Raw genomic sequence first — 25,376 nt, forward strand, 5'->3', positions numbered from 1 at the left:
AAGTCAGAGCCTGGAACTAGTATCCCTTGCCTAAATGTTTTGATGTATTGTTATGGTATACTGTATATTATGTTATATATTGTATACATTACAATATGTCAATAAAACAAATATGAAATATGAATGACAAAGGAATGCACCAAAGCAGAGGGCTTAGTAGGTATTTTCATCTTTATTCTTATTAAAATAATGTTTATTGTGGGACATGAGATATGACACAACACATGAACATAAGGCCCTTGGAAGACAGCAGCTGCTGTGAAGAGTACATTCATTTGGCTTACAATGAGAGAAAGAAAGAACTGAGGAGAGTGGATGAATCTTTGTTTGCAGTAGGCATGTAATTAAATGGAAAAATCCCTTTTCTGGACCAGTTTGACAGTCAACTGGCAGGCCTGGATGTGCGTTTTTCTGTACATCTTGGTTAAGATATATACAGGTTTCAGAGTCGGTGCGTTACTCACATGACCAAATACACTGGCGAGAAAGATAACTAGCAACCAACTCCTGGGCTGGCTCAATAGAATACACATCTACCCCGATAATTCACCCAAGCTGTTATCATTATATGATCCAATTAAGACATGTGGTGAAGGGTTTCCTATGGAGTTGTGAATGTTTATGTGTACTTCTTGATCTCGTCGTAGAGCACCAAGACGAAGGCGCCACCCATGCCTCGGATCACGTTGGACCAGGCCCCCTTGAAGAAGGCTTTGCCTCCCTCGTTCTTGGCGATCTTCTTCCAGCAGTCGATTGTGCCAGTGTACATGATGTCCGCTATTGAAATCGACACATTTGATCATTAAAATGTGAAATATAGGCCTACTGTAGGCAACTCAATGACAATTGCCATGCGTAATGTGCGCGTGCACTAAAGCAGAGGAATATTTCAATGGATCAGTTTATAAAATTTTTTTGTACCTTTATTTTAACTAGGCAAGTCAGTTAAGAACATATTCTTAATTACAATGACGGTCATTCATTGATATGATTCAACGAGTAGGCATACAACTAGCTCACCTGATTTGCGTCCTGACTGCATCATCATACGACGTCTGACGGTGTCAAAGGGGTATGAAATAATACCCGCGGCTGCGGTGACGCTCTGCGCAATCATCCAGCTGACGAAGATGTGCGTGTTCTTGGGGTCGGGCAGCATACCTAGACGATGACGTAGAGCAACATAATTGGGATTCTGTGCATATTCGTTTGTAAAATACAATACTTTAAACAACGTCCCAATTGCAAACAGCTACTTAGATTTATGATTTGACTTTAGCTCATGCTCCTCACCCTTGGCTGTATCATAGACTCCAAAGTAAGCAGCTCTGTAGATGATGATGCCCTGGACAGACACGTTGAATCCCTGGTACAGGCCCTTGATACCGTCGGCTTTGTAGATTTTGCTGAGACAGCTGCCAAGACCGCTGAACTCTCTCTCAGCTCCGCTTTTTCCGATGTCGGCCGCGAGCCTGGTTCTGGCGAAGTCAAGTGGGTAAACGAAGCAAAGAGAAGTGGCACCGGCCGCACCACCGGATGCCAGGTTACCGGCGAACCAACGCCAGAACTGCGTCTTCTGGTCCACTCCTCCAAGGAAGATCTTCTTGTACTTGTCCTTGAAAGCGAAGTTGAGGGCTTGGGTGGGGAAGTAACGAATCACATTGGCCAGGTTGCCTCTCCAGAAGGAGATAAAGCCTTGCTCTTTGGGAATCCTCCTGACGCAGTCCATGATCCCTTTGTACTGCATTTCCTTTGTGATTTGTTGGCTGGCATGTTGGACCTGGAGAGCAGAACAACAGAAGACAATTAATTTTTCAATTTAGCCTCAATTCACTAAGCAAAAAAAAAAGAAGGCATGTCAATCGGATTTTATCATTGTACTTTAGGCCTACTTTGTATTACGCAACTGAAGTTTATCTTATAGCAAGAGCCTAACAATATTGAGTTTGTTGTTGGGACAAATTCCTAATTCACTTTAATTCAATGATAATCACGGGTTTGTAGGAATGCATGTGTGCAATTTCTATTATAATGAGCTATTCTCAACGCTGTTGTATACTGGCCATTGCTTGTCACTTGAGCACAGTCTGTGTGTATTGGGTTGCATGCGTCTGGATAAATTTAGCTGTAGCCTAGGCCTAAACCAAATATCGCCGCTCTTATATCCAAACGATTATCGACATTTTGGCCTAATTAATTATCATCCTATTAATCGAAACATAGCATTACGTGTACTTGAAATCAACATTAAAATATAAGAACGCATCAAATAAATTAACTTTATGTTATTCAAAATAGTAATTTTTCTTTTCTGACCTGAAATTCATATGATTCGGTTTCTGTTCTGAACGAAAGGCCAAATCTTGAGTCCTATCGAATCCAATTAGAAAGCTCAATACCACCTTGGACAGCGACAAGTCATGTGCGTAAGAAACGTCTCCAAAGCGCTTTTCGCATGTCTTTCTCCATGAAAACCATTTGCCAAATTAATCTAATCGTATTACAATCTTACTCAATGGATAACCAATAATATATTAACTTTATGACAGAGACTGGAAAACAATTATTCTCACTCAGTCTTACCTGGAGCAACAACTTTACTCTCTCAATTGGAGCAACAGCTGTCTTGGAAATGGCAGCAGCAATGCCACCAGCCAAAAAGTCCTTAATGAAGCTAACCACCGCGTCCGACATGTTTTCAAGTTCCTCCTCGTGGAGTAGAGGTCAGACCCTAAATGTTCCAGACAGCCCTCACCAAGATACCCTCAAAGAAACCCAACGCCCCTCCAAGTGGACGAAGAGCCCCCATCCCGCCTAATATATCTGGGCTATATATCGCGAGAATTTGGGGGTGATGGATATGCAGACGGTCGAATAGATTGGCGAGGCTAAATAAATATCCTAGGTTAAGGTTCGAATCTTAGCCATGTCTATTAAATAAAGTGTAATAGAACACTTAGGGACTTTTAAAGGGCAAATTCAAGTCATTTTCCAATTACACAGTGGTGTTAGATAATATTTCTTATTCTGCTATTTAATAACATCACAACATCGCAGCTATTTATAATTATTTATGTACTATTTATTCTTTAGGTCAACGTTTTATCGCAAATTAGGGTGGGCACCATGATACAGTGTGCAATTAACGCATGGGTAGGCTAAGTTTTTCAAATGTAATTTTAAGCTTAGCTTTTTAATGTATCTTCATAATTCAATATAGGTCTTATTGTTCTGATAAATGTGATTTAAGAGGTTAGGCCTGGCAATTAGGCCATCAAAATTCACACATTAACAGCGAGTGCGAGAGGGTGACATTGTTGCTGGTATGCATGCGACTTTGAAGACTTTAACTTAGCTTGCCAACTTTTTAACATTGTGATGTTATTAATGATGTGGTGAGGATTTGCTTCATAGCCTGACCTGTAGCCTATGATGCGTTTTGAAAAGCCGGAAGCGCGCGCGTCTCCATTTAACAGAATGTCAATGTGACCTACAGCGCAGAAGTAGGTTATATGTGCTGATTATGGCCTTCTTTGTAATTATCATTAATTGTCAATGGAATTGTATTTTTCATATCTTCAGGCCTGTTCCTGCTAACAACGTTGGCTATTTAGGACAAGCTTTCACCCCTGGAACGAAATAATTCCTCCGTTTTGTATGCATTAGGCCAAAACCTTCAGCAAAACATGTTACAGTAGGTTCGTCGTTTTGACCATTTCTAACCTGTTGTTCCAGCTTTGAAAACAGACTCATATTCTTGCATTTCTCACACACAGGAAAGCATGTTTGATCGTTGCTTGGATACAGCCGAATATAGTCTCTTGCAGAACATTATGTAGCTTGTGACTTAACCAACACAATAGTAACCTATGAAAACAAAACATAAGCCCTGTAATTAAATGTACAAAAGGACCTGGAGTTGCTGCCAAAGACCCGCGTGCGCCCACACCATTCACTCTCCACTTGGTTGCTGAGACAGTAACAGTCGAATTCAATCAAACTCTATTTTATTGGTATTTCTGGATGGCAAAACACAATCATTCTGTTTGCACAACAATAATGGGTCAATAATGTACCTAAAATACTAATGTTTTGAATCAAAGAGATGTTAACGTATACACCTATAGTATACACCTATATATAGCCTACTTGCTGTCTATAGTCTGTACTGTGTGGGAAGAATATAGCCTACTATTTTACTATAGGGTTTTCCTATACTTACAACCCTGATTACCGGGTTAATTATAAAATATCTGAACCAAGACCATTGCTTTGCCCTTTCACCTGTGACAAATACTAATGCAGGTGAATGCCAGCCGGATCCCATTGATAACTAATAAGCTAATGAGTATGTGTGGTTATGTGTGTGGTTATAGAAGCCCAACTTTTTTCAAATTCCAGGCACATCGTTAATAGCCTATACATGCTCCTCGTGTCAGCCTTTCAATGAGACCTATGGCTGCAGCGTGGAGATCAAGAGATCCTGCACGAATAGGTCATGTGTGCGCGCAGGGGGCGTCATACCGATAATTAGCCTACAAATGCGTCCTCGACGTGCATAGGAGCTTGACTTGTGCCCTGTTGGAATGGGACCAAATCCTACGCGCACGTGCCCGCACATTGCAATAGGCTAATTGCGCAAATGGTGGGATTTATTATCACTATATGACTACAGTTATGCAACGAGTAATGCGAGTAATGCTCTCACATTTCCCTGGTTTTGCTGCACACTGATTTTAGCAGTTGTTTGCAGGCTGCATAGCAACTGCGAGCAGTGCATTGCATTTTGACAGGCAGGGATAAATATAATAGGCTATTGAAACCCACTCAAATAACTTTAAATCGGGCGAATGCTATAGGCCTACTTTAAAACAAGTATAATTAAGGTTGCATGTAGGTTACATTTCCCACAGTTCGGAAAATGTGTAAAAAAAAGAAATACCCTTACATTGACGACTTTTTGGAAATCCAACCAGTTTTCCACGTTGATTCAACTTCATCACATTGCATTTTTTTGGTAGAAATTACTTATAAACAACGTTGATTCAACCAGTTTTTGCGCTGTGGGGTATTTCAGCTGTGAGACTATCAATTTGTCAAGTTGCACACATAAAAATACCACATAAAACCAAGAACAACACCATTGTTCTTTGAGTTGACAACTCCACCCCACCATTTACCACCGCAATAAATACACTTTGGTGGAGAGGGCTGGAGTGCTTTCTGTTGTCTGTAGCAACCGCGCACCTATAGCCTATTCTGCAAAACCAACTCGAGTTGGAGACGAGGCACAAAAAATTAACCTTGCCATCGTACGCAGTGAAAGAACTTCTGAATAGAGTAGCATAAGCTATCGATGAAGCAGGCTGACGAAATAACAACGAATATAATTAAATAGGACTATTTTATGCTATCATCACCATGTGACATTTGCGACCGTTTTTATCCTGGAGTATGACAGATACAATGTCTAGACTGTCCTCGGTTGCTTCTCTTCGACTACCAGCTATTCAGCACCCGTTATCAAGACTCAGAGACCCAGAAACCCTCTCTCTCAGAGGCTACTCCAGAGATTACGCTGCGAGTGACGAAATTGTACCGCCGCTGTTGCGGGATGGGGGCCTCGACTTTGTTTTCCGAGGTCAAAACACAAGAAGGACCACAGATTATCCTTATGACAAGGCTCCGCCGAAGCAGAGCCGTTTCAGCCTGGCCTCGCAGCCAATCCCCGAAGGAGTCGAAGTCTCAGTAGCCCTTGATCCGTTTAAACCACGGCTGCCCATCTTTGGTGAGTAGCCTATTGCAATGTGATCTCTAGCTAAACGAATAATAGGATGGAGAAATACTGCGCAACAAAGTTGAATAGTCTCTCTCTCTCTTTCTCACACACACACACACACACACACACACACACACACACACACACACACACACACACACACACACACACACACACACACACACACACACACACACACACGTGCGCGAATTCCTTTCAGTACCGTGAACAGCACTGGACCAGCTTCTCTGATCCAAATCTCCATGTGGTGGCGCCCTTCTACAAAACAATGTGCGACGTTCGGCCAGGTGCTTCTGATATTGGAGTTGGTAATTGTTGATTATCTTGGGAGGAATTTATTTTTTTAAAAGTGAATATGATCAGTGGTGGAAAAAGTACTCAGTTTTCATACTTGAGTAAAAGTAAAGATACCGTAATACAAAATAACTAAAGTAAAAGTTAAAGTCACCCAGTAAAATACAACTTGAGTAAAAGTCTAAAAGTATTTGGTTTTAAATATACTTAAGTATCAAAAGTAAATGGATTTGCTGAAATGTACTTAAGCATAAAAATTACAAGTAAAATTATTAACCATTTCAAATTCCTTATATTAAGCAAACCAGATTGCACAATTATATATTTACTGATAGCCAGGGACACACCCAACACTTAGACATAATCTACAAATAAAGTATTTGTGTTTAGTGAGTCCGCCAGATCAGAGGCAGAAGGGATGACCAGAGACGTTCTCTTGATAAGTTTGGGAATGGGACCATTTTCCTGTCAAAATGTAACGAGTACTTTTGGGTGTCAGGGAAAATGTATGGAGTAAAAAGTACATCATTTTCTTTAGGAATGTAGTGAAGTAAAAGTAAAAGTTGGCAAAAATCTAAATAGCAAAGTAAAGTACAGATACCCCAAAAAACAACTTAAGTAGTGCTTTAAAGTATTTTTACTTAAAGTACTTCTTACACCACTAGATATGATAGACTACTAGGTCTAGTCTCTTCGAATATGGTAAATGTAATGTAAAACTCAATGTCTAGTGTTATTACAAATTCCATGAACTGCTGGATTGCAGGGTTGGGATAAAGTTCCAATTCAATAACAGGAAAAAAGGGCAACTATTTTCAATAACTTCTCAATAAACTGAAAGGAATAGTAGAATATATTCATAAATTCAAATTACTTCCTGAACTGACTTCAAAATGGTAGATTTTTTACACCTATCCCATCAGATCGACTAGCCTAAATGCAATCCACAATGACTTTGTGACTGTGTGCACTAAACTGGAGAATGCCGATACCCAGAAATAATTACAATTAATGTGTTTAAATTAGGTTTGGTGAACTGCAATGCAATTACACAGAGTTTGCACTTATCAGTCATGATTCTAGTATGCTGTGAATGTGGTTGTGCTTTGGATAGGTCAGCGGGTGGCACCAGAGAGCAGGGGGAGCCGAGTCACCAGCCTAACCAGTGCCAGCAAAACCAGCATCACCAGTCAAACCAGTACCGTCAGCCAAACCAATACCAGCAGAACCAGTATCCTTACCAGAACTACTACCGCAGCCTCCTGCCCCGAGGCCCAGCTCAGGATCCAAGTGGACCAGGTACTGTCCCTCCCTCTTTCCGCCTCTCTCCTTTCATCAGTCTTTTGGTCTCTTTTTCCCTCTTTTCACTACATTTCACTCCATCTGACATCCCCTATTCAACTACTCTCCATTTTTCAAGGGTGCTTATTCCTGTTCAACACTCAATGGAATGTTTGATTTAGGTCTAAGTCTGACCATTTGATCCATATTATATATTCCAAGACCACAGACAGCTTCTTAGCTATGAGCTCGACAACAGCAAGATTGTGCAGGAAGTCAGACAGTGTTGCTCTCCTTCTACATCAAAGTCAGTCTCGTTCTTAGTTTAAATAACAGACACAGATATGATGTGGAGTTGGGGTCCGGAGTAACGAAAGGGGGTTCAGTGGGGTCCTTGGACCATGCTGAGGGAAAACCCATAGGTACCCAGAGAACCTCATCCCCATTGGTCAAGAATGGTTAACACAGCATACCCAGGGAGGAGAGGCGGGAGAGGTAGAGATTAGCATTTTGAGTGTGAGTGTGTTATGGCTGAGATCTGCAGATGTCAGACGGGCATAGCTGACCAGGTTTAGCCCTGTCTGGAACCAAAGAACAAATGCGCCCACGCAGGCATGCAAGTGCGCACACACACACATACAGTTCAGTCATACATAGTATGCTGTACACTCATGCACAATGCAGTGTTCAGAGTAGACCTACTGTGTGCACACATAGAGACACACACACCAAGGCAAACATAAAAATGCACAGACAGTCGGGGATACTGCCTGTCAAAAGGGATCCACAACAGTTATCTTAATACCCAAACCCCCTCCCTTGCTCTTCCTTAGATCAGAAGAAGTCCCTTGATAATAGAGACGATGAACGTCAGTCCTAACCTACCAGCAGGAAGGGCTAGCCTGCCTTTGACATCAGCATAGTTCCTAGTGGACGTCACTTAGCTTCCTCTGTTTTGTTAGATGTGAGATGTTGAGTCATTATTGTTTTGACATGGTCAAAGCTGTCGAAAATGAATTTTGACGAAATGTTTCATGTTCTGATGGTTGATTGGTGTATTGAATGAACTAACAAATGAATGAACAACTGACCAAATGAATTAACAAATGAATGCACTGAATAGACTCGAGGGAGCTATAGTCACTGCATTGATATCTTTATGTTCTACCTCCAGCTTGAGCACGAGCTAAGGCAGAACACTCAGTCATTAGGACACTTGAACCTTCAACGAATGTTCAAGAACAACCATCCGGAGGGAAAAGCACTGGCCAATAGGTTAGGCTTTGACTAACGCACGCACGCACGCGTACACACACACACACACACACACACACACACACACACACACACACACACACACACACACACACACACACACACACACACACTTACACTTTTAAAAAAGTATATTACCTACACAAAATCTTCTCCCTATACATTAACACCTACAGACACACAGCTACAGGATGTCCTTTATCCTATATGGTTTCTTGATCCCTCCCCTCTCTTTTGTCTATGCTCACAGAGATGTGTTGCTGATGATCCTCACCAAGTTTCTGGGCAGATTCATCACACTGCAGCAGTACAGCCAGTTGCTGCTCCGGTTAGTACATCAACCAAACGTAATAAATATCACATTTTAATAGTATAGTGCATTCAAATGCATTTGTTGCAAAGCGCTGGGTAAAAGAGTCAGCGAGGTTGACAGTATAAAGAAAAAACATAATAGAAGTCTTAACTCTATAGGGCGGCAGGTAGCCTAGCAGGTAGAGCGTTGGGGCAGTAACCGAAAGGTTGACTGGTTCGAATACCTGAGCTGACACGATGGAAAATCTGTCGATGTGCCCTTGGGAAAGGCACTTAACTCTAATTTGCTCCCTTACAGAAAGAAATAATAAACTCCTACGATGGCTGACTGTTTGAAACGACACATTTCACTGTACCTATCTGGTAGTTCCAGTCAAAAGTTTGGACACACCTACTCATTCAAGTGTTTTTCTTTATTTTTACTATTTTCTACATTGTAGAATAATAGTGAAGACATCATAACTATGAAATAACACATATGGAAACATGTAGTAACCAAAGAAGTGTTAAACAAATCAAAACATATATACAATTAGCTGTTCTTGCCATAATATGGACTTGGTCTTTTACCAAATAGGGCATTTATTTTAAATTGCATTTATTTGGGCTGCAATTTCTGAAGCTGGTAACTCTAATGAACTAGGTCTTCCTTTCCTGTGGTTTATGGTTTTTGCGACTGCACTTGAAGAAACTTTCAAAGTTCTTGAAATGTTCCCGATTGACTGACCTTCATGTCTCAAAGTAATGATGGACTGTCGTTTCTCTTTGCTTATTTGAACTGTTCTTGACATAATATATCTCATGAAGCTGGTTGACAGAATGCCAAGAGTGTGCAATGCTGTCATCAAGGCAAAGGGTGGCTACTTTGAAGAATCTCAAATATAAAATATATTTTGATTTGTTTAACACTTTTTTTGGTTACTACATTATTCAATATGTGTTATTTCATAGTTTTAATGTCTTTACTATTATTCTATGTAGAAAATAGTAAATATTAAAAAATAACCTTGAATGAGTAGGTGTGTCCAAACTTTTGACTGGTACTGTATATATATATTTGTTTTGTCTAGCACACTCATTTTCTAAAATCTGACCATGTGTGATGATGTTTGGTTTGATTCACTGAAACACTGAATTAGCCTACAATGAACTTGCCATGTGTAATAGAGTCATCTAAAAACAAAACCAGTGAACCTGGGTTGGGGTCAATTCAATTTCAACTAAATTCAAAAACTCAAAACTCCTCATAGAAAACCATGAATAATTCTTAAATTTGATCAAATCTAAAATAATCTCAATTCATCCCTGCAGTTAACTCCATCACTGGACTGAACCATACAGTAAAACATAACCTTTTTGAATCTTCCAGACTGCATTTGTCGAAGAAGGCAGCCATTAGCTTTGAGGAGCTGTGGGAGGCCATAAGAGAGTCTGGAGCAGGTGGACCAGCCGCTTGGTTTAACCCCACCCAGGACCCCAGCACAGCCCCTCCCCTTGCTCCAGCTAAAGTCACAGCCTCCCAGACCCTATCCCTATTGCGGGGACAGGCCCAGAACAGGTAAGTCTGGATTGAGGACACCCATCCCCTAAGTATTGTGAAACGATGCCGGATTCAAAACTTTGAGTTTTCCAATTTAAATGATTATCCAAAAATCTTGCAACCAATATAATGTTATATATATGGGGGATACAACCATCCCAGCTCTGAAGATTTTGCTGCGAAGAGACAGAATCATTAGAATATTTGTTTTGGTACTGCCCATGTGTAGCTTGTTTTTGGTTGCAGGTTCAGGAATGGCTGAAGAATTGCAACATTTACCTGACGCTAACTCTGCAAATAGCAATGCTGGGGGATTTGAAAAGTCATAGTCAATCGATCAACAATATAATAATACTTTCAGCAAAACATTTTATCTTTAATTTACAATCTGTAGAAGCTATGAGAATAGAAAGGTAAAATGTATATAGTATGTAAAAGATGGAAGTAGAAGCCTAACTGTTGTTGTCCATTAGTTTACTCCATTATGGAGGGTTAGGAGAACATAATAAAGGAAAATGTATAATTACATTTTATATTCTAAAATGTATGAAATTAAGTTTTTTTCCTCACCAATCTAAACACAATGCCCCATAATAACTTAGCGAAAACAGGTTTTTAGAAATAAAAAAAACGTAAATACCTTATTTACATAAGTATTCAGACCCTTTGCCACAAGACTCAAAATTAAGCTCAGGTGCATCCTGTTTCCATTGAACATCCTTGAGATGTTTCCACAACTTGATTGGAGTCCATCTGAGGTAAATTCAATTGATTGGACATTACATTTACATTTTAGTCATTTAGCTGACGCTCTTATCCAGAGCGACTTACAGTATCGTATGCATACATTTCATACATTTTTTCTCCGTACTGGTCCCCCATGGGAATTGAACCCACAACCCTGGCGTTGCAAACACCATGCTCTACCAACTGAGCCACACGGATTTGGAAAGGCACACACCTGTCTATATAAGGTCCCACAGTTGACAGGGCATGTCAGAGCAGAAACCAAGCCATGAGGTCGAAGGAATTGTCCGTAGAGCTCCGAGACAGGATTGTGTCGAGGCACAGATCTGGGGAAAGGTACCAAAAAATGTCTGCGGCATTGAAGGTCCCCAAGAACACAGTGGCCGCCATCATTCTTAAATGGAAGAAGTTTGGAACCACCAAGACACTTCCTAGAGCTGGCCGTCCGGCTGAACTGAGCAATTGGGGAGAAGGGCCGTGGTCAGGGAGGGGACCAAGAACCCGATGGTCACTCTGACAGAGCTCCAGATTTCCTCTGTGGAGGAGGGACAACCTTCCAGAAGGACAACCATCTCTGCATCACTCCACCAATCAGGCCTTTATGGTATAGTGGCCAGACAGAAGCCACTCCTCAGTAAAAGGCACATGACGGCCGCTTGGAGTTTGCCAGAAGGCACCTAAAGGACTCTCAGACCATGAGAAACAAGATTCTCTGGTCTGATGAAAACAAGACTGAACTCTTTGGCCTGAATGCCAAGCGTTACGTCTAGAGGAAAACAGGCACCGCTCATCACCTGGCCAATACCATCTCTACGGTGAAGCATGGTGGTGGCAGCATCATGCTGTGGGCTGTTTTTCAGCGCAGGGACGGGAAGCCTAGTCAGGATTGAGGGTAAGATGAATCCTGCTCCACAGCGCTCACAGCGCTCAGGACCTCAAACTGGTGCGACGCTCCCCATCCAACCTGACAGATCTTGAGATGATCTGCAGAGAAGAATGAGAGAAATTCCCCAAATACAGGTGTGCCAAGCCTGTAGCGTTATACCCAAAAAGACTTGAGGCTGTAATTGCTGCCAAAGATATTTCAACAAAGTACTGAGTAAACAGTCTGAATACTTATGTAAAACATTTTTTTTTAACATTTGCAAACATTTAAAAAATCTTGTTACTTTGTCATTACGGGGTATTCTGTGTAGATTGATGAGGGGAAAAAACAATTTAATCAATTTTAGAATAAGGTTGTAATGTAACAAAATGTGGAAAAAGTCAAGGGTTCTGAATACTTTCCAAATGCACTGATATATATATATACCCTGCTCAAAAAAATAAAGGGAACACTTAAACAACACAATGTAACTCCAAGTCAATCACACTTCTGTGAAATCAAACTGTCCACTTAGGAAGCAACACTGATTGACAATACATTTCACATGCTGTTGTGCAAATGGAATAGACAACAGGTGGAAATTATTGGCAATTAGCAAGACACCCCCAATAAAGGAGTGGTTCTGCAGGTGGGGACCACAGACCACTTCTCAGTTCCTATGCTTCTTGGCTGATGTTTTGGTCACTTTTGAATGCTGGCGGTGCTTTCACTCTAGTGGTAGCATGAGACGGAGTCTACAACCCACACAAGTGGCTCAGGTAGTGCAGCTCATCCAGGATGGCACATCAATGTGAGCTGTGGCCAGAAGGTTTGGTGTGTCTTTCAGCGTAGTGTCCAGAGCATGGAGGCGCTACCAGGAGACAGGCCAGTACATCAGGAGACGTGGAGGAGGCCGTAGGAGGGCAACAACCCAGCAGCAGGACCGCTGCCTCCGCCTTTGTGCAAGAAGGAGCAGGAGGAGCACTGCCAGAGCCCTGCAAAATGACCTCCAGCAGGCCACAAATGTGCATGTGTCTGCTCAAACGGTCAGAAACAGACTCCATGAGGGTGGTATGAGGGCCCGACGTCCACAAGTGGGGGTTGTGCTTACAGCCCAACACCGTGCAGGACGTTTGGCATTTTCCAGAGAACACCAAGATTGGCAAATTCACCACTGGCGCCCTGTGGTCTTCACAGATGAAGGAGGTTCACACTGAGCACGTGACAGACGTGACAGAGTCTGGAGACGCCATGGAGAACGTTCTGCTGCCTGCCACATCCTCCAGCATGACCGGTTTGGCGGTGGGTCAGTCATGGTGTGGGGTGGAATTTCTTTGGGGGGCCGCACAGCCCTCCATGTGCTCGCCAGAGGTAGCCTGACTGCCATTAGGTACCGAGATGAGATCCTCAGACCCCTTGTGAGACCATATGCTGGTGCGGTTGGCCCTGGGTTCCTCCTAATGCAAGACAATGCTAGACCTCATGTGGCTGGAGTGTATCAGCAGTTCCTGCAAGAGGAAGGCATTGATGCTATGGACTGTCCCGCCCGTTCCCCAGACCTGAATCCAATTGTGCACATCTGGGACATCATGTCTCGCTCCATCCACCAACGCCACGTTGCACCACAGACTGTCCAGGAGTTGGCGGATGCTTTAGTCCAGGTCTGGGAGGAGATCCCTCAGGAGACCATCCGCCACCTCATCAGGAGCATGCCCAGGCATTGTAGGGAGGTCATACAGGCACGTGGAGGCCACACACACTACTGAGCCTCATTTTGACTTGTTTTAAGGACATTACATCAAAGTTGGATCAGTCTGTAGTGTGGTTTTCCACTTTAATTTTGAGTGTGACTCCAAATCCAGACCTCCATGGGTTGATAAATTGGATTTCCATTGATTATTTTTGTGATTTGTTGTCAGCACATTCAACTATGTAAAGAAAAAAGTATTTAATACGATTATTTCTTTCATTCAGATCTAGGATGTGTTGTTTAAGTGTTCCCTTTATTTTTTTGAGCAGTATATATATTTCCAATCCCCATATATATTTTTTGGTAAATATGTATATATATATACATACATATTTACCAAAAAATATATATGGGATTGGAAATTATGCAGACAATTACATTGATGGAAGCTACAATCTAAATGAAATGTTAAAGGCGATCTATCCCCCAATTTTTTGGTTTGTTTTATAAGTAAATATATTGTAAGTTATGCTATCATTGTGCCGGGGTTGTACTTCAGACTTTAAGGAAAGTGTGAGTGTGTTATGGCTGAGATCTGCAAGTGTCAGACAGGTACAGCGGATGGTTAAGTTAGCATCTCTATTGCCTTCCTGAGAGCTGAAGTACTGTCGCCCACCTGCCTAGACATGCCTTGGCAATGCAGTGTCTAAATTCCAACATGGTGAAATCGTGATATTGGTTGTGACAGATACTGTACCACAACCCCAAAAACTACATTACTAGACCATGAGTTCTGAAATCTCGGGGTCGAAGAAGACTGGGGATTGACTAACCCTGGAAAGATAACTCTAGACAAAAGGCAGGCTTAGGGTGAGTTAGCTACAAAGCTTTCGGGAAACTCACCCCCTGTATAGCTAGATTCAAACAATGCAGAGCCAAAATGGCCCTTTCTGTTTTAAGTTAATGCTGACGCAATTCTCCCGCTTTAGAGCAATCTCAGTTCAAACTTGGTAGGATGCTTTAAACACTGGGCACATTCATACTCCCTTTCTATCGACAGAAGAGCCCAAAACCACAGGACTCAGGGGAAAGGAGATTATTTAAGTATTTACCTCTTCTCTTTGGTGCCATTGTCGGGGTGTCAAATGGTGTGTGTGTGTATATGTGTGAGTGTGTGTGGGTGGGTGTGGGCGCATGCGCAAGAGACAGTTTGTCATCAGCAGCTCTCGACCGGGGAGGTATGTGTGTCTCCCCTGTCAGGGCAAACTGGCAAACCGGCTGTGGTGGACAGACAGACAAACACACACACACACACACACACACACACACACACACACACACACACACACACACACACACACACACACACACACACACACACACACACACACACACACACACACACACACACACACACACACACACACACACACACACACACACACACACATTCCAGTGGAGGCTGAGAAGGCCTGAGAGCCACCAGTTCAGAAATCCCCGTGACCAATTAGGAAGACCTGGAGACTCCCAGTCAGTTGGAGCAAAGAGAAGGGGAGAGGGGGAGTGAGAGACAGGGGGTGGGTGGGAGAGGGAGAGAAAGAGCAAAGAGTGAGGGAAAGAGAGCAGGAGGGGATTGAAAGGGAGGGAATACAAGAGAAAGAGTGACCAAAAAAAGAACAGCATGAAAAACGAGGCAGTCGTGTAAAGTAACTAAGTAGTAACCAAAAAAAGAACAGCATGAAAAACAAGGCAGTCGTGTAAAGTAACTAAGTAGTAACTAAGTACTACTTAAGTCATTTTTGGGAATATATGTACTCTACTTTATTATTTATATTTTTGACAACTTTTACTTTTACTCCAAATTAGAAAAAAACATATATAATTTTGCTCCCATACATTTTCCCTGACACACGAAAGTACCAGTTACATATCAAATGCTCAGGCAGGACAGCAATATGGTCCAATTTAAAAACCTATCAATATAACACGTTGTCATCCCTACTGACTCTGATCTGGCAGACTTACTAAGCAGAAATAATGTGCTTGTAAATTATGTCTGAGTGTTGGAGTGTGCCCCTGGCTGTCCTTACATTTAAAAAACAAGAAAAATGTGTAGTCTGGTTTGCTTAATAAAAGGAATTTTATTTACTTTCACCTTTTACTTTTACTTAAGTATGACAATTGAGAACCTTTTCCACCACTGTACTTAAGTACATTAAAAACCCGATACGTGTAGACTAGTAGTATTTTACTGTGTGACTTTCACACACTTTTACTTGAGTCATCTTTACTTGAGGTATCTTTACTTATATTCAAGAATGACAATTGAGTACGTTTCCACCACTGAATGGAGGAGAGGGAAAATAAGAGGGTGTAGAGAAATGGAACTCAGGAATAGAGAGGAGTTAGAGGGACAGATAAAACGGTGAGAGCAAGAGAAAAGGGTGGGGGAGAGAAAGAAAAACTCAGGAAGAGAGAGGAGTGAGAAGCACAGAAAGGACGAGAGAGAGCGAGAGAAAAGAAAGAGAGAGGGAGGGAGAGTCAAACTCTTTAATCCCATTACCCCTTACTGATGTGTCTGATTGACAGGACTTTTTTTCTCGCTTTCCATAAGGCGTTCACCCGCAGGCGTCCTAGTATTGTTATCTTTTGAAAACGTCTGTTAGTCAGTCACACTAGCAACCACCCTGTGGACACTAGGCTACATTTATAAAGTAAGTAAAAGTAACTAGCCTTGCACAAGCCTAGGCATTTGTGCGAGACAGAATTGTTACGGCTGTCATAGAGAAGGGACCAAAGCGCAGCGTGGTAAGTGTTCATTATATTTATTAAACAATGAAACACTAGAACAAAGAAACAAAACGAAAAGCCAAACAGTTCCGTCAGGTAACGAAATACAAAACAACTACCCACAAAACATAGGGGGAAAAAGGCTACCTAAGTATGGTTCCCAATCAGAGACAAACATAGACAGCTGCCTCTGATTGGAAACCATACCTGGCCAAAACATATAAATATAAATACATAGAATGCCCACCCCATATCACACCCTGACCTAACTAAACAGAGAAAAACGTCTCTCTCAGGTCAGGGCGTGACAGTACCTACCCCCCCCCCCAAAAAAGGTGCGGACTTCTGGCCGCAAACCTGAACCTATAGGGGAGGGTCCGGGTGGGCATCTATACTTGGCGGCGGCTTTGGTTCGGGGCGTAGCCCCCACACTGCCCGCTGATCCCCCCGCTTCTGTGTCGCCGGAGGAACCAGACCGTGGATCATCGCCGGAGGCTCTGAACTGCTGACCGCCGCTGAAGACTCTGGGCTGCAGACCGCCGCTGAAGACTCTGGGCTGCAGGCCGTCTCAGGAGGTTCCGTACTGGGGAGCGTCGCTGGAGGCTCCGGACTGGGGAGCGTCGCTGGAGGCTCCAGACTGGGGAGCGTCGCTGAAGGCTCCGGACTGGGGAGCGTCGCTGAAGGCTCCGGACTTGAGGGCGTCGCTGTAGGTTCCAGACTGGGGACCGTCGCTGCAGGCTCCGTGCCATGGATCATCACTACAGGTTCCGCGCCATGGATCATCGCTGGAGGCTTTGTGCCATGGATCATCACTGGAGGCTCCGGGCCATGGATTATCACTGGAGGCTTCATGCCATGGATCATCTCTACCGGCTCCGGGCCATGGAACATCCCTACAGGCTTCTTGCCATGGATTATCCCTACAGGCTCCGGGCCATGGATTATCACTGGAGGCTTTGTGCCATGGATCATCCCTACAGGCTCCGGGCCATGGATCATCACTGGAGGCTTCGTGCCATGGATTATCACTGGAGGCTCCGGGCCATGGATTATCACTGGAGGCTTCGTGCCATGGATCATCCCTAAAGGCTCTGGGCCATGGATCATCACTGGAGGCTTCGTGCCATGGATTATCACTGGAGGCTTCGGACAATAGATCATCACTGGAGGCTTCCTACGTGGAGCTGGAACCGGTCTCAACGGACTGGAGAGATGCACAGGAGACTGGGTGCACAGAGCAGGCACAGGGTATACTGGGCCGTGGAGGCGCACTGGAGGTCTGGAGCTTCCTCCCAGGTCCTGGCTGGATGTTTATTTTAGCCCAGCAAGGGCGGAGCGCTGGCACAGGATGAACTGGTTTGTGCTGGTGAACGGGGGGTACCGTGCGTAGAGCTGGCGCAGGATAACCTGGGCCAAAGAGACGCACTAGAGACCAGGAACGCTGAGCCGGCACACTTCTTCCTGGCTGACTGCCAACTCTAGCACGGCAACTGTGGAAAGCTTGCACCGAGCGCACCGGGCTGTAGCTGCGGGTGAACGCCTTATGGAAAGCGAGAAAAAAGTCCTGTCATCCCCGCATAACACGGTGCTTGCTTGGTCACTCGCTCCCCACGGTAAGCACGGGGATTTGGCTCAGGTCTCAACCTTGATTTCGCCAATCTCCCTGTGTGCCCCCCCCCCAAAAAAATGTTTGGGCGCTGCTTGTTCCTCATAGTATCGCTGTTACGCTTTCACTGCCTCTATCTCCTCTTGCGGACGGCGATACTCCCCAGCCTTGTCCAGGGTACTGCCCCATCCAGGATTTCCTCCCAGGTCCAGTCCTCCTGACCACGCTGCTTGGTCCTTTGGTGGTGGGTAGTTCTGTTACGGCTGTCGTAGAGAGGGGACCAAAGCGCAGCGTGGTAAGTGTTCGTTATATTTATTAAACAATGAAACACTAGAACAAAGAAACAAAACGAAAAGCCAAACAGTTCCGTCAGGTAACGAAATACAAAACAGAAAACAACTACCCACAAAACACAGGTGGAAAAAGGCTGCCTAAATATGGTTCCCAATCGGAGACAACGATAGACAGCTGCCTCTAATTGGAAACCATACCTGGCCAAAACATATAAATATAAATACATAGAATGCCCACCCCATATCACACCCTGACCTAACTAAAAAGAGAAAAACGTCTCTCTCAGGTCAGGGCGTGACAAGAATGGCTCATTGGAAATGGAAACTATCTGTTTATGTAGCGGGAGGCAGCTTGATGTACAAGTACACCCCCTGGACAGGACACTAGTCTATTGCAGGGCCTTACCCCCAATCTATGTCCTTAACATTTACAAAGTATTAGTGTCAAATTTCCCAAAAATCTACTTTTTGGTCACCACATATTAAGTCTATGCAAGTCTAAAAATGATTGAATATTTGGATATGACTACTTAATTGGAGTGACATTTGGAAAACAAAGAAGCAGTATTTTTTAATAGAGATCATACTGTATATCTGCAATATGAATGCAACCAAGAATCTGCAATGTTTGGTGCCTAAATAGTCATCATGAATCCGAACACACACACACATACAGTATGTATATGTATCTGAATGTCACAGAAACGTTTTCACTTTCCTTAACTGAATGCTAGACCAAAGATAGCTAGACAAGAGCATCTGCTTACAGCTGACTAAAATGTAAATTATGTGGTTCTCCCCACCACAGGTTCCTGGAGGTCATAGAGTCACGTCCCACAGAGCTAGGCCTACAGAGGACCAGTTTGATTGTAGCTCCAGAGCTGAAGAGATGTCTTGCACAGTTGGGCCTCAACTTAGAGGACCGGGAGTTTGAGAAGCTTTGGAAGAAGTGTGTTTTCCCCCTCAAAATCTGTCTCTATATATGTATAAGTAATTTATGAATAATACGATGTGGTACATAAGTAAAGTATGATGATTTTTGAAACGCTAAACATTATATACTGCATTTTCTACATTTAAGTATGTACATCGGAGTTGGAGTCAAATCAAATTCAAGTCAAATCAAATTTCCCTAAAAAAGCTGAAAAGGTGAAGCAATTTATTTAAAATGTAAAAAAATAAATATATACAGTTGAAGTCGGGAGTTTACATACACTGATTTAGAATTTGGTAGCATTGCTTTTAAATTGTTTAACTTGGGTCAAACGTTTTGGGTAGCCTTCCACATGTTTCCCACAATAAGTTGGGTGAATTTTGGCCCATTCCTCCTGACAGAGCTGGTGTAACTGAGTTAGGTTTTTAGGCTTCCTTGCTCGCACACGCTTTTCCAGTTCTGCCCACACATCTTCTATGGGATTGAGATCAGGGCTTTGTGATGGCCACTCCATTGCCTTGACTTTGTTGTCCTTAAGCCATTTTGCCACAACTTTGGAAGTGTACTTGGGGTCATTGTCCATTTGGAAGACCCATTTGTGACCAAGCTTTAACTTCCTGACTGATGTCTTGAGATGTTGCTTCAATATATCCACATAATTTTACTTCCTCATGATGCCATCTATTTTGTGAAGTGCACCAGTCCCTCCTGCAGCAAAGCACCCCCACAACATGATGTTGCCACCCCCGTGCTTCACGGTTGGGATGGTGTTCTTCGGCTTGCAAGCCTCCAAACATAATGATGGTATTATGGCCGAACAGTTCTATTCTTGTTTCATCAGACCAGAGGACATTTCTACGTTTCCTCCAGCATCTTCACAAGATCCTTTGCTGTTGTTCTGGGATTGATTTGCACTTTTTGCACCAAAGTACATTCATCTCTAGGAGACAGAACACGTCTACTATTGTTTGTACAGATGAACGTGGTACCTTCAGGCGTTCGGAAATTGCTCCCAAGGATCAACCAGACTTGTGGAGGTCTACAATTTTTCTTCTGAGGTCTTGGGTGATTTCTTTTGATTTTCCCATGATGTCAAGCAAAGAGGCACTGAGTTTGAAGGTAGGCCTTGAAATAAATCCACAGGTACACCTCCAATTGACTCAAATTATGTCAATTAGCCTATCAGAAGCTTCTAAAGTCATGACATCATTTTCTGGAATTTTCCAAGCTGTTTAAATTCACAGTCTACTTAGTGTATGTAAACTTCTGACCCACTGGAATTGTGATACAGTGAATTATAAGTGAAATAATCTGTCTGTAAACAATTGTTGGAAAAATTACTTGTGTCATGCACAAAGTAGATGTCCTAACCGACTTGCCAAAACTATAGTTTGTGGAGTGGTTGAAAAATTAGGTTTAATGTCTCCAACCTAAGTGTATGTAAACTTCAGACTTTAACTGTATATACAGTACCAGTCAGAAGTTTGGTCATACCTACTTATTCCAGGGATTTTCTTTATTTGTACTTTCTCTACAGTGTAGAATATATATTTGAGATTCTTCAAAGTAGCCACCCTTTGCCTTGATGACAGCTTTGCACACTCCTGGCATTCTCTCAACCAGCTTCATGAGGTAGTCACCTGGAATGCATTTCAATTAACAGGTGTGCCATGTGTCGTGTCTTTGGGGTACCATTAAACTGAAGACATGTTTATCAATTAACTCCCTGTAATTATTATCACGCGATTAAACTGATTAATCGTTTAATTGTAATTAACTAGGAGATCGGGGCACCAAGGAAAATATTCAGATTACAAAGTTATAATTTTCCTAATATAACTTTCCTATATTATAACATTATATATTATATTCTATTATAGTATAGGCCGATTATCTTCTGGTTTAAATGGTGTATTTTACCTCGCGTCCAGTCTCATTCCAAACGTCGTAAATTGTTGTATCTGCACAAACCCAGTCTTTACTAAAATCATCCATACATCAATTGTCTTAAAATCATTTATTTACTAAACTAAGTAATTCACATAAAGTATACAAACAGTAATTATCATCACAAAGAATTGGTAGAGTAATGTGCCCTAGTGGTCTAAACAGGCATGGCTGGTGTCTTGTCGAACAATGGGTCATAAAGGGCAGCTGAGAAGACCCTACAGAGTTCATTAATATTAACAATTGATATGCTAATCCTTTGCACATGAACGCTCACTCATTCGAGAACAATTGCAATCAATATATATTTACGCTCAGTGTGTCGTCGGGATCCTTGTTGGAGCATCGTTCGGTTGGAGTTCTCTCTCTCTCTCTCTCTCTCTCTCTCTCTCGGTTAGAATGGATCTTTCAAAGCGACATTCATTAATGTCGTCATAGAATGGATGTTTTGTTGGTCTTCGCGTTCAATGATATAATTTACTTAGCTGCAGACTAATAATTAATATCAAAGACTTGTTCTTATTCTGTCGGTATCAATAGTCTAAAAGTTAACCACGTGGTATAGTTCACTTTCAGTAGAGTACTTGGATGGTCAAACCTATTGGCCAACTCGCAATGGAGTGGAGGCCGGGTCTGAAGAAAGTAGATCAGGGTTGGTAGTTTTATAGTGAACATGTTACATGACGCCTGGTCCTGTCTGTGTCCCTGGGGGCGTGCCGATGACTGAGTTAAGCTTGGTACAGAAATATAATTCTATCACATTAACATCAGTACATAGCATCTCAATGTATTACAAATAGCTTTATCCTTATTAATACATCCTATACAACCATGTGGATGCAAGTCTCAAGGCTGAGGCAATTATATAAACCGTTTTATGGTAATATGGCTATATTGTCTCTTCTGAGTATCACAAAATTGTACCAAGCGGACCAGTTCGTAGCTGGATTCTTCACCAATCTTCCATACCTTCTCCAGAACACAAATGTCATTCGGTTCCCCAATTCTGTGAGTTGGAAGAATTTCCTGTGTCTCTCTATGGGACCCCTCTGTGTCTCAACTGGGCCATGTGGTTGTAAGATTCTCCTCTGGAATTTTACAACCCTTTCACACAGGGCCTGGGTGGGGGGAGGTAGGTTGGGGGATGGTGCAAGGGGGGAGGGGGTCAACTGTCCTCCCTGTACTCAAAGAGGCCAACGTCATGACACATGCTAAAAGTTAATTTGTGGAATTTCTTTCCTTCTTAATGCGTTTGAGTCAATCAGTTGTGTTGTGACAAGGTACTGTAGGGGTGGTATACAGAAGATAGCCCGATTTGGTAAAAGACCAAGTCCATATTATGGCAAGAACAGCGCAAATAAGCAAAGAGAAACAAAAGTCCATCATTACTTTAAGACATGAAGGTCTGTCAATCCGGAACATTTCAAGAACTTTGAACGTTTCTTCAAGTGCAGTCGCAAAAACCATAAAGTGCTATGATGAAACTGGCTCACATGATGACCGTCACAGGAAAGGAAGACCTAGAGTTACCTCTGCTGCAGAGGATAAGTTCATTAGAGTTTCCAGCTTCAGAAATTGCAGCCCAAATAAATGCTTCATAGAGTTCAAGTAACAGACACCTCAACATCAACTGTTTAGAGGAGACTGCGTGAATTAGGTCTTCATGGTAGAATTGCTGCAAAGAAACCACTATTAAAGGACACCAATAAGAAGAAGAGACTTGATTGGGCCAAGAAACACAAGCAATGGACATTAGACCGGTGTAAATCTGTCCTCTGGTCTGATGAGTCCAAATTTGAGATTTTTGGTTCCAACCGCCGTGTCTTTGTGAGACGCAGAGTAGGTGAATTGATGATCGCCGCATGTGTGGTTCCCACCATGAAGCATGGAGGAGGAGGTGTGATGGTGGGGGGTGCTTTGCTGGTGACACTGTCTGTGATTTATTTAGAATTCAAGGCACACTTAACCAGCATGGCTACCACAGCATTCTGCAGCGATACGCCATCCCACCTGGTTTGCACTTAGTGGGACTATCATTTGTTTTTCAACAGGACAATGACCCAACACACCTTCAGGCTGTATAAGAGCTATTTGACCAAGAAGGAGATTTATGGAGTGCTGCATCAGATGACCTGGCCTCCATAATCACCCGACCTCAACCCAATTGAGAGGATTTGGGATGAGTTGGACCGCAGAGTGAAGGAAAAGCAGCCAACAAGTGCTCAGAATATGTGCGAACTCCTTCAAGACTGTTGGAAAAGCTTTCCAGGTGAAGCTAGTTAGATAATGCCAAGAGTGTGCAAAGCTGTCATCAAGGCAAAGGGTGGCTACTTTGAAGAATTTAAAATCAAAACTATATTTTTATTTTTTAACAATTTTGTGGTTACTACATGATTAAATGTGTTATTTCATAGTTTTGATGTATTCACTATTATTCTACAATATAGAAAATAGTAAAAATAAAGAAAAACCCTTGAATGAGTAGGTGTGTCCCAACTTTTGACTGCCACTGTATATATTCAAACCACTTCATATATTGAGTGACTTCAATTCCAATGTACACCATATGCATGTATGCATGTTCAGTATTTGCTTTATGTATTCATGTACTGTCTGTGTGCAATGTATGAGGAAAACTGTAGTGGTACACCTCATTGTATGGTTTTAGAAAAATATGTTGATGAACAGATTTGACAGCGAAGGACTTGGAGCTGTGAAAGTGAGAGGTTTGCTAAGGAAACTTGGACTGAGCCAGAGAAAGACCTCAGACACCAACGATAATAATGATCATCAAGTTTCATCTTCTGTCAAGGATGAAGACACCAAAGGTAAGAACAATGTAAAGACATTCTGCATATCTTCATATTCCATCAGAAACAGTATGAGTCAAAAGAAGTGATGCTGTTCACCACATTTGGTAATGTCTCTTACTTTGTTGTTACTTAAACTTCAGTATTTACAAAAGTTTTGACTCAAGTATTACATTTTTGCATATACTTAAAGATGCAGTCCGGGATCTTAAGCACAAAATTCGTAACATATTTTACTAATTGAATTCATAACATATCATATGAATTGCACACACACACAGAAATGTTTTTTTGCAGGACGTAACTTATCAGATGAAATGGATGATATTGTACACAATTGGATGACGTAGTACACAAAAAACGGGAACCCGTTTTGGCTCGTGAGCACCACTTTCAAAACTGTTGTCTGAAATTATACAAAAGTTCTGGAGCATCATTTTAAGTATTACGTTTTTAAGTAAGTGTTAACTTTTGCATGTACAAACATCTGTCAATGTTTCAGTGGGTTGAAGCATGGCTCTTGCAACACCAGGGTTGTGTCTTTGAATCCCGTAGTGTAACACACTTAATGTAGGTGTCCCTTTCGTATGTTGCATGGATAGAAGCATCTGCTAAATGACCATGTTATCAATACTATTATCAAACATTACATCCAGAGACAAGAATAGTTAGTGATTGCTGTGACCAAGAGTTACCTATAGAGGGCACTGTAGTATCATACCAGTCAAAGGCACCTCACCCTTGTAAAAATACTGTACAGTTCTACATCTTTAATCCATTCAAAGTCCTCTAAATTAATATGTATCATTTTAAATGTTTGATGTTGGATATTCTTCTGGTCTGAGTAACCCATAACCCCTATGATATTGAAGCTGTTACTCTCCAAGGTATAACTGGGTTAATATGCAATCCACAGTTGGGAAATAAGGGGCAATTTCCCCTGAAATTAAAGGTGCGATCTGTAGGTTTTCCACATGCAAACAAGCCTTATTTTCTTAAATAATTATTCATTAATAAATTAATACATTTATTTATTAGTTAAGTTTAGGTACATGCAAATTCTTCAAATTTCGAGGGCTATGTGTCCGTAGCTGAAATTATCATTGATGCGTGCCAGTGGGGCATTTTACAGTTTGCTCATTGATACTAAACCACTCTTTTTCCTTTACCCATCATGGCCTTATGCTTTCAG

General features: G+C 42.2%; 2 protein-coding genes across 2 annotated transcripts in view; one reads left to right on the forward strand and one right to left on the reverse strand.

Annotated features, from left to right (window-relative positions):
* Positions 1 to 153: 153 nt before the first annotated feature.
* Positions 154 to 2,850, reverse strand: slc25a4 (solute carrier family 25 member 4). Its single transcript, XM_014195544.2, has 4 exons — positions 2,584 to 2,850; positions 1,294 to 1,780; positions 1,021 to 1,161; positions 154 to 777 (listed from the first exon to the last, which is right to left on the reverse strand). Exons 1-4 carry the CDS (start codon positions 2,692 to 2,694, stop codon positions 620 to 622), a joined length of 897 nt encoding a protein of 298 aa, XP_014051019.1. The 5' UTR covers positions 2,695 to 2,850; the 3' UTR covers positions 154 to 619.
* Positions 2,851 to 3,252: 402 nt separating this feature from the next.
* Positions 3,253 to 25,376, forward strand: part of si:ch211-197n1.2 (EF-hand calcium-binding domain-containing protein 6) — an 87,232-nt gene continuing 65,108 nt past the window's right edge. Inside the window, exons 1-7 of the mRNA XM_014195541.2 lie at positions 3,253 to 5,788; positions 7,209 to 7,393; positions 8,550 to 8,650; positions 8,901 to 8,978; positions 10,332 to 10,520; positions 19,302 to 19,442; positions 24,063 to 24,202. Coding sequence (XP_014051016.1) covers positions 5,455 to 5,788; positions 7,209 to 7,393; positions 8,550 to 8,650; positions 8,901 to 8,978; positions 10,332 to 10,520; positions 19,302 to 19,442; positions 24,063 to 24,202 — 1,168 coding nt within the window. The 5' untranslated portion in view covers positions 3,253 to 5,454. The remainder of the gene's footprint in view (positions 5,789 to 7,208; positions 7,394 to 8,549; positions 8,651 to 8,900; positions 8,979 to 10,331; positions 10,521 to 19,301; positions 19,443 to 24,062; positions 24,203 to 25,376) is intronic.

Source organism: Salmo salar, chromosome ssa04, assembly GCF_905237065.1.
Source record: "Salmo salar chromosome ssa04, Ssal_v3.1, whole genome shotgun sequence".
NCBI lineage: Eukaryota > Metazoa > Chordata > Actinopteri > Salmoniformes > Salmonidae > Salmo > Salmo salar.

Bases quoted from the DNA above. Each gene is read 5' to 3' on its own strand.
- slc25a4 (XM_014195544.2), bottom strand. From the start codon at position 2,694: ATGTCGGACGCGGTGGTTAGCTTCATTAAGGACTTTTTGGCTGGTGGC. The intron at 1,162-1,293 runs GTGAGGAGCATG...GTCATCGTCTAG, and splicing joins AGTCTATGATACAGCCAAGG to GTATGCTGCCCGACCCCAAG. The intron at 778-1,020 runs GTGAGCTAGTTG...CGATTTCAATAG, and splicing joins GCAGTCAGGACGCAAATCAG to CGGACATCATGTACACTGGC.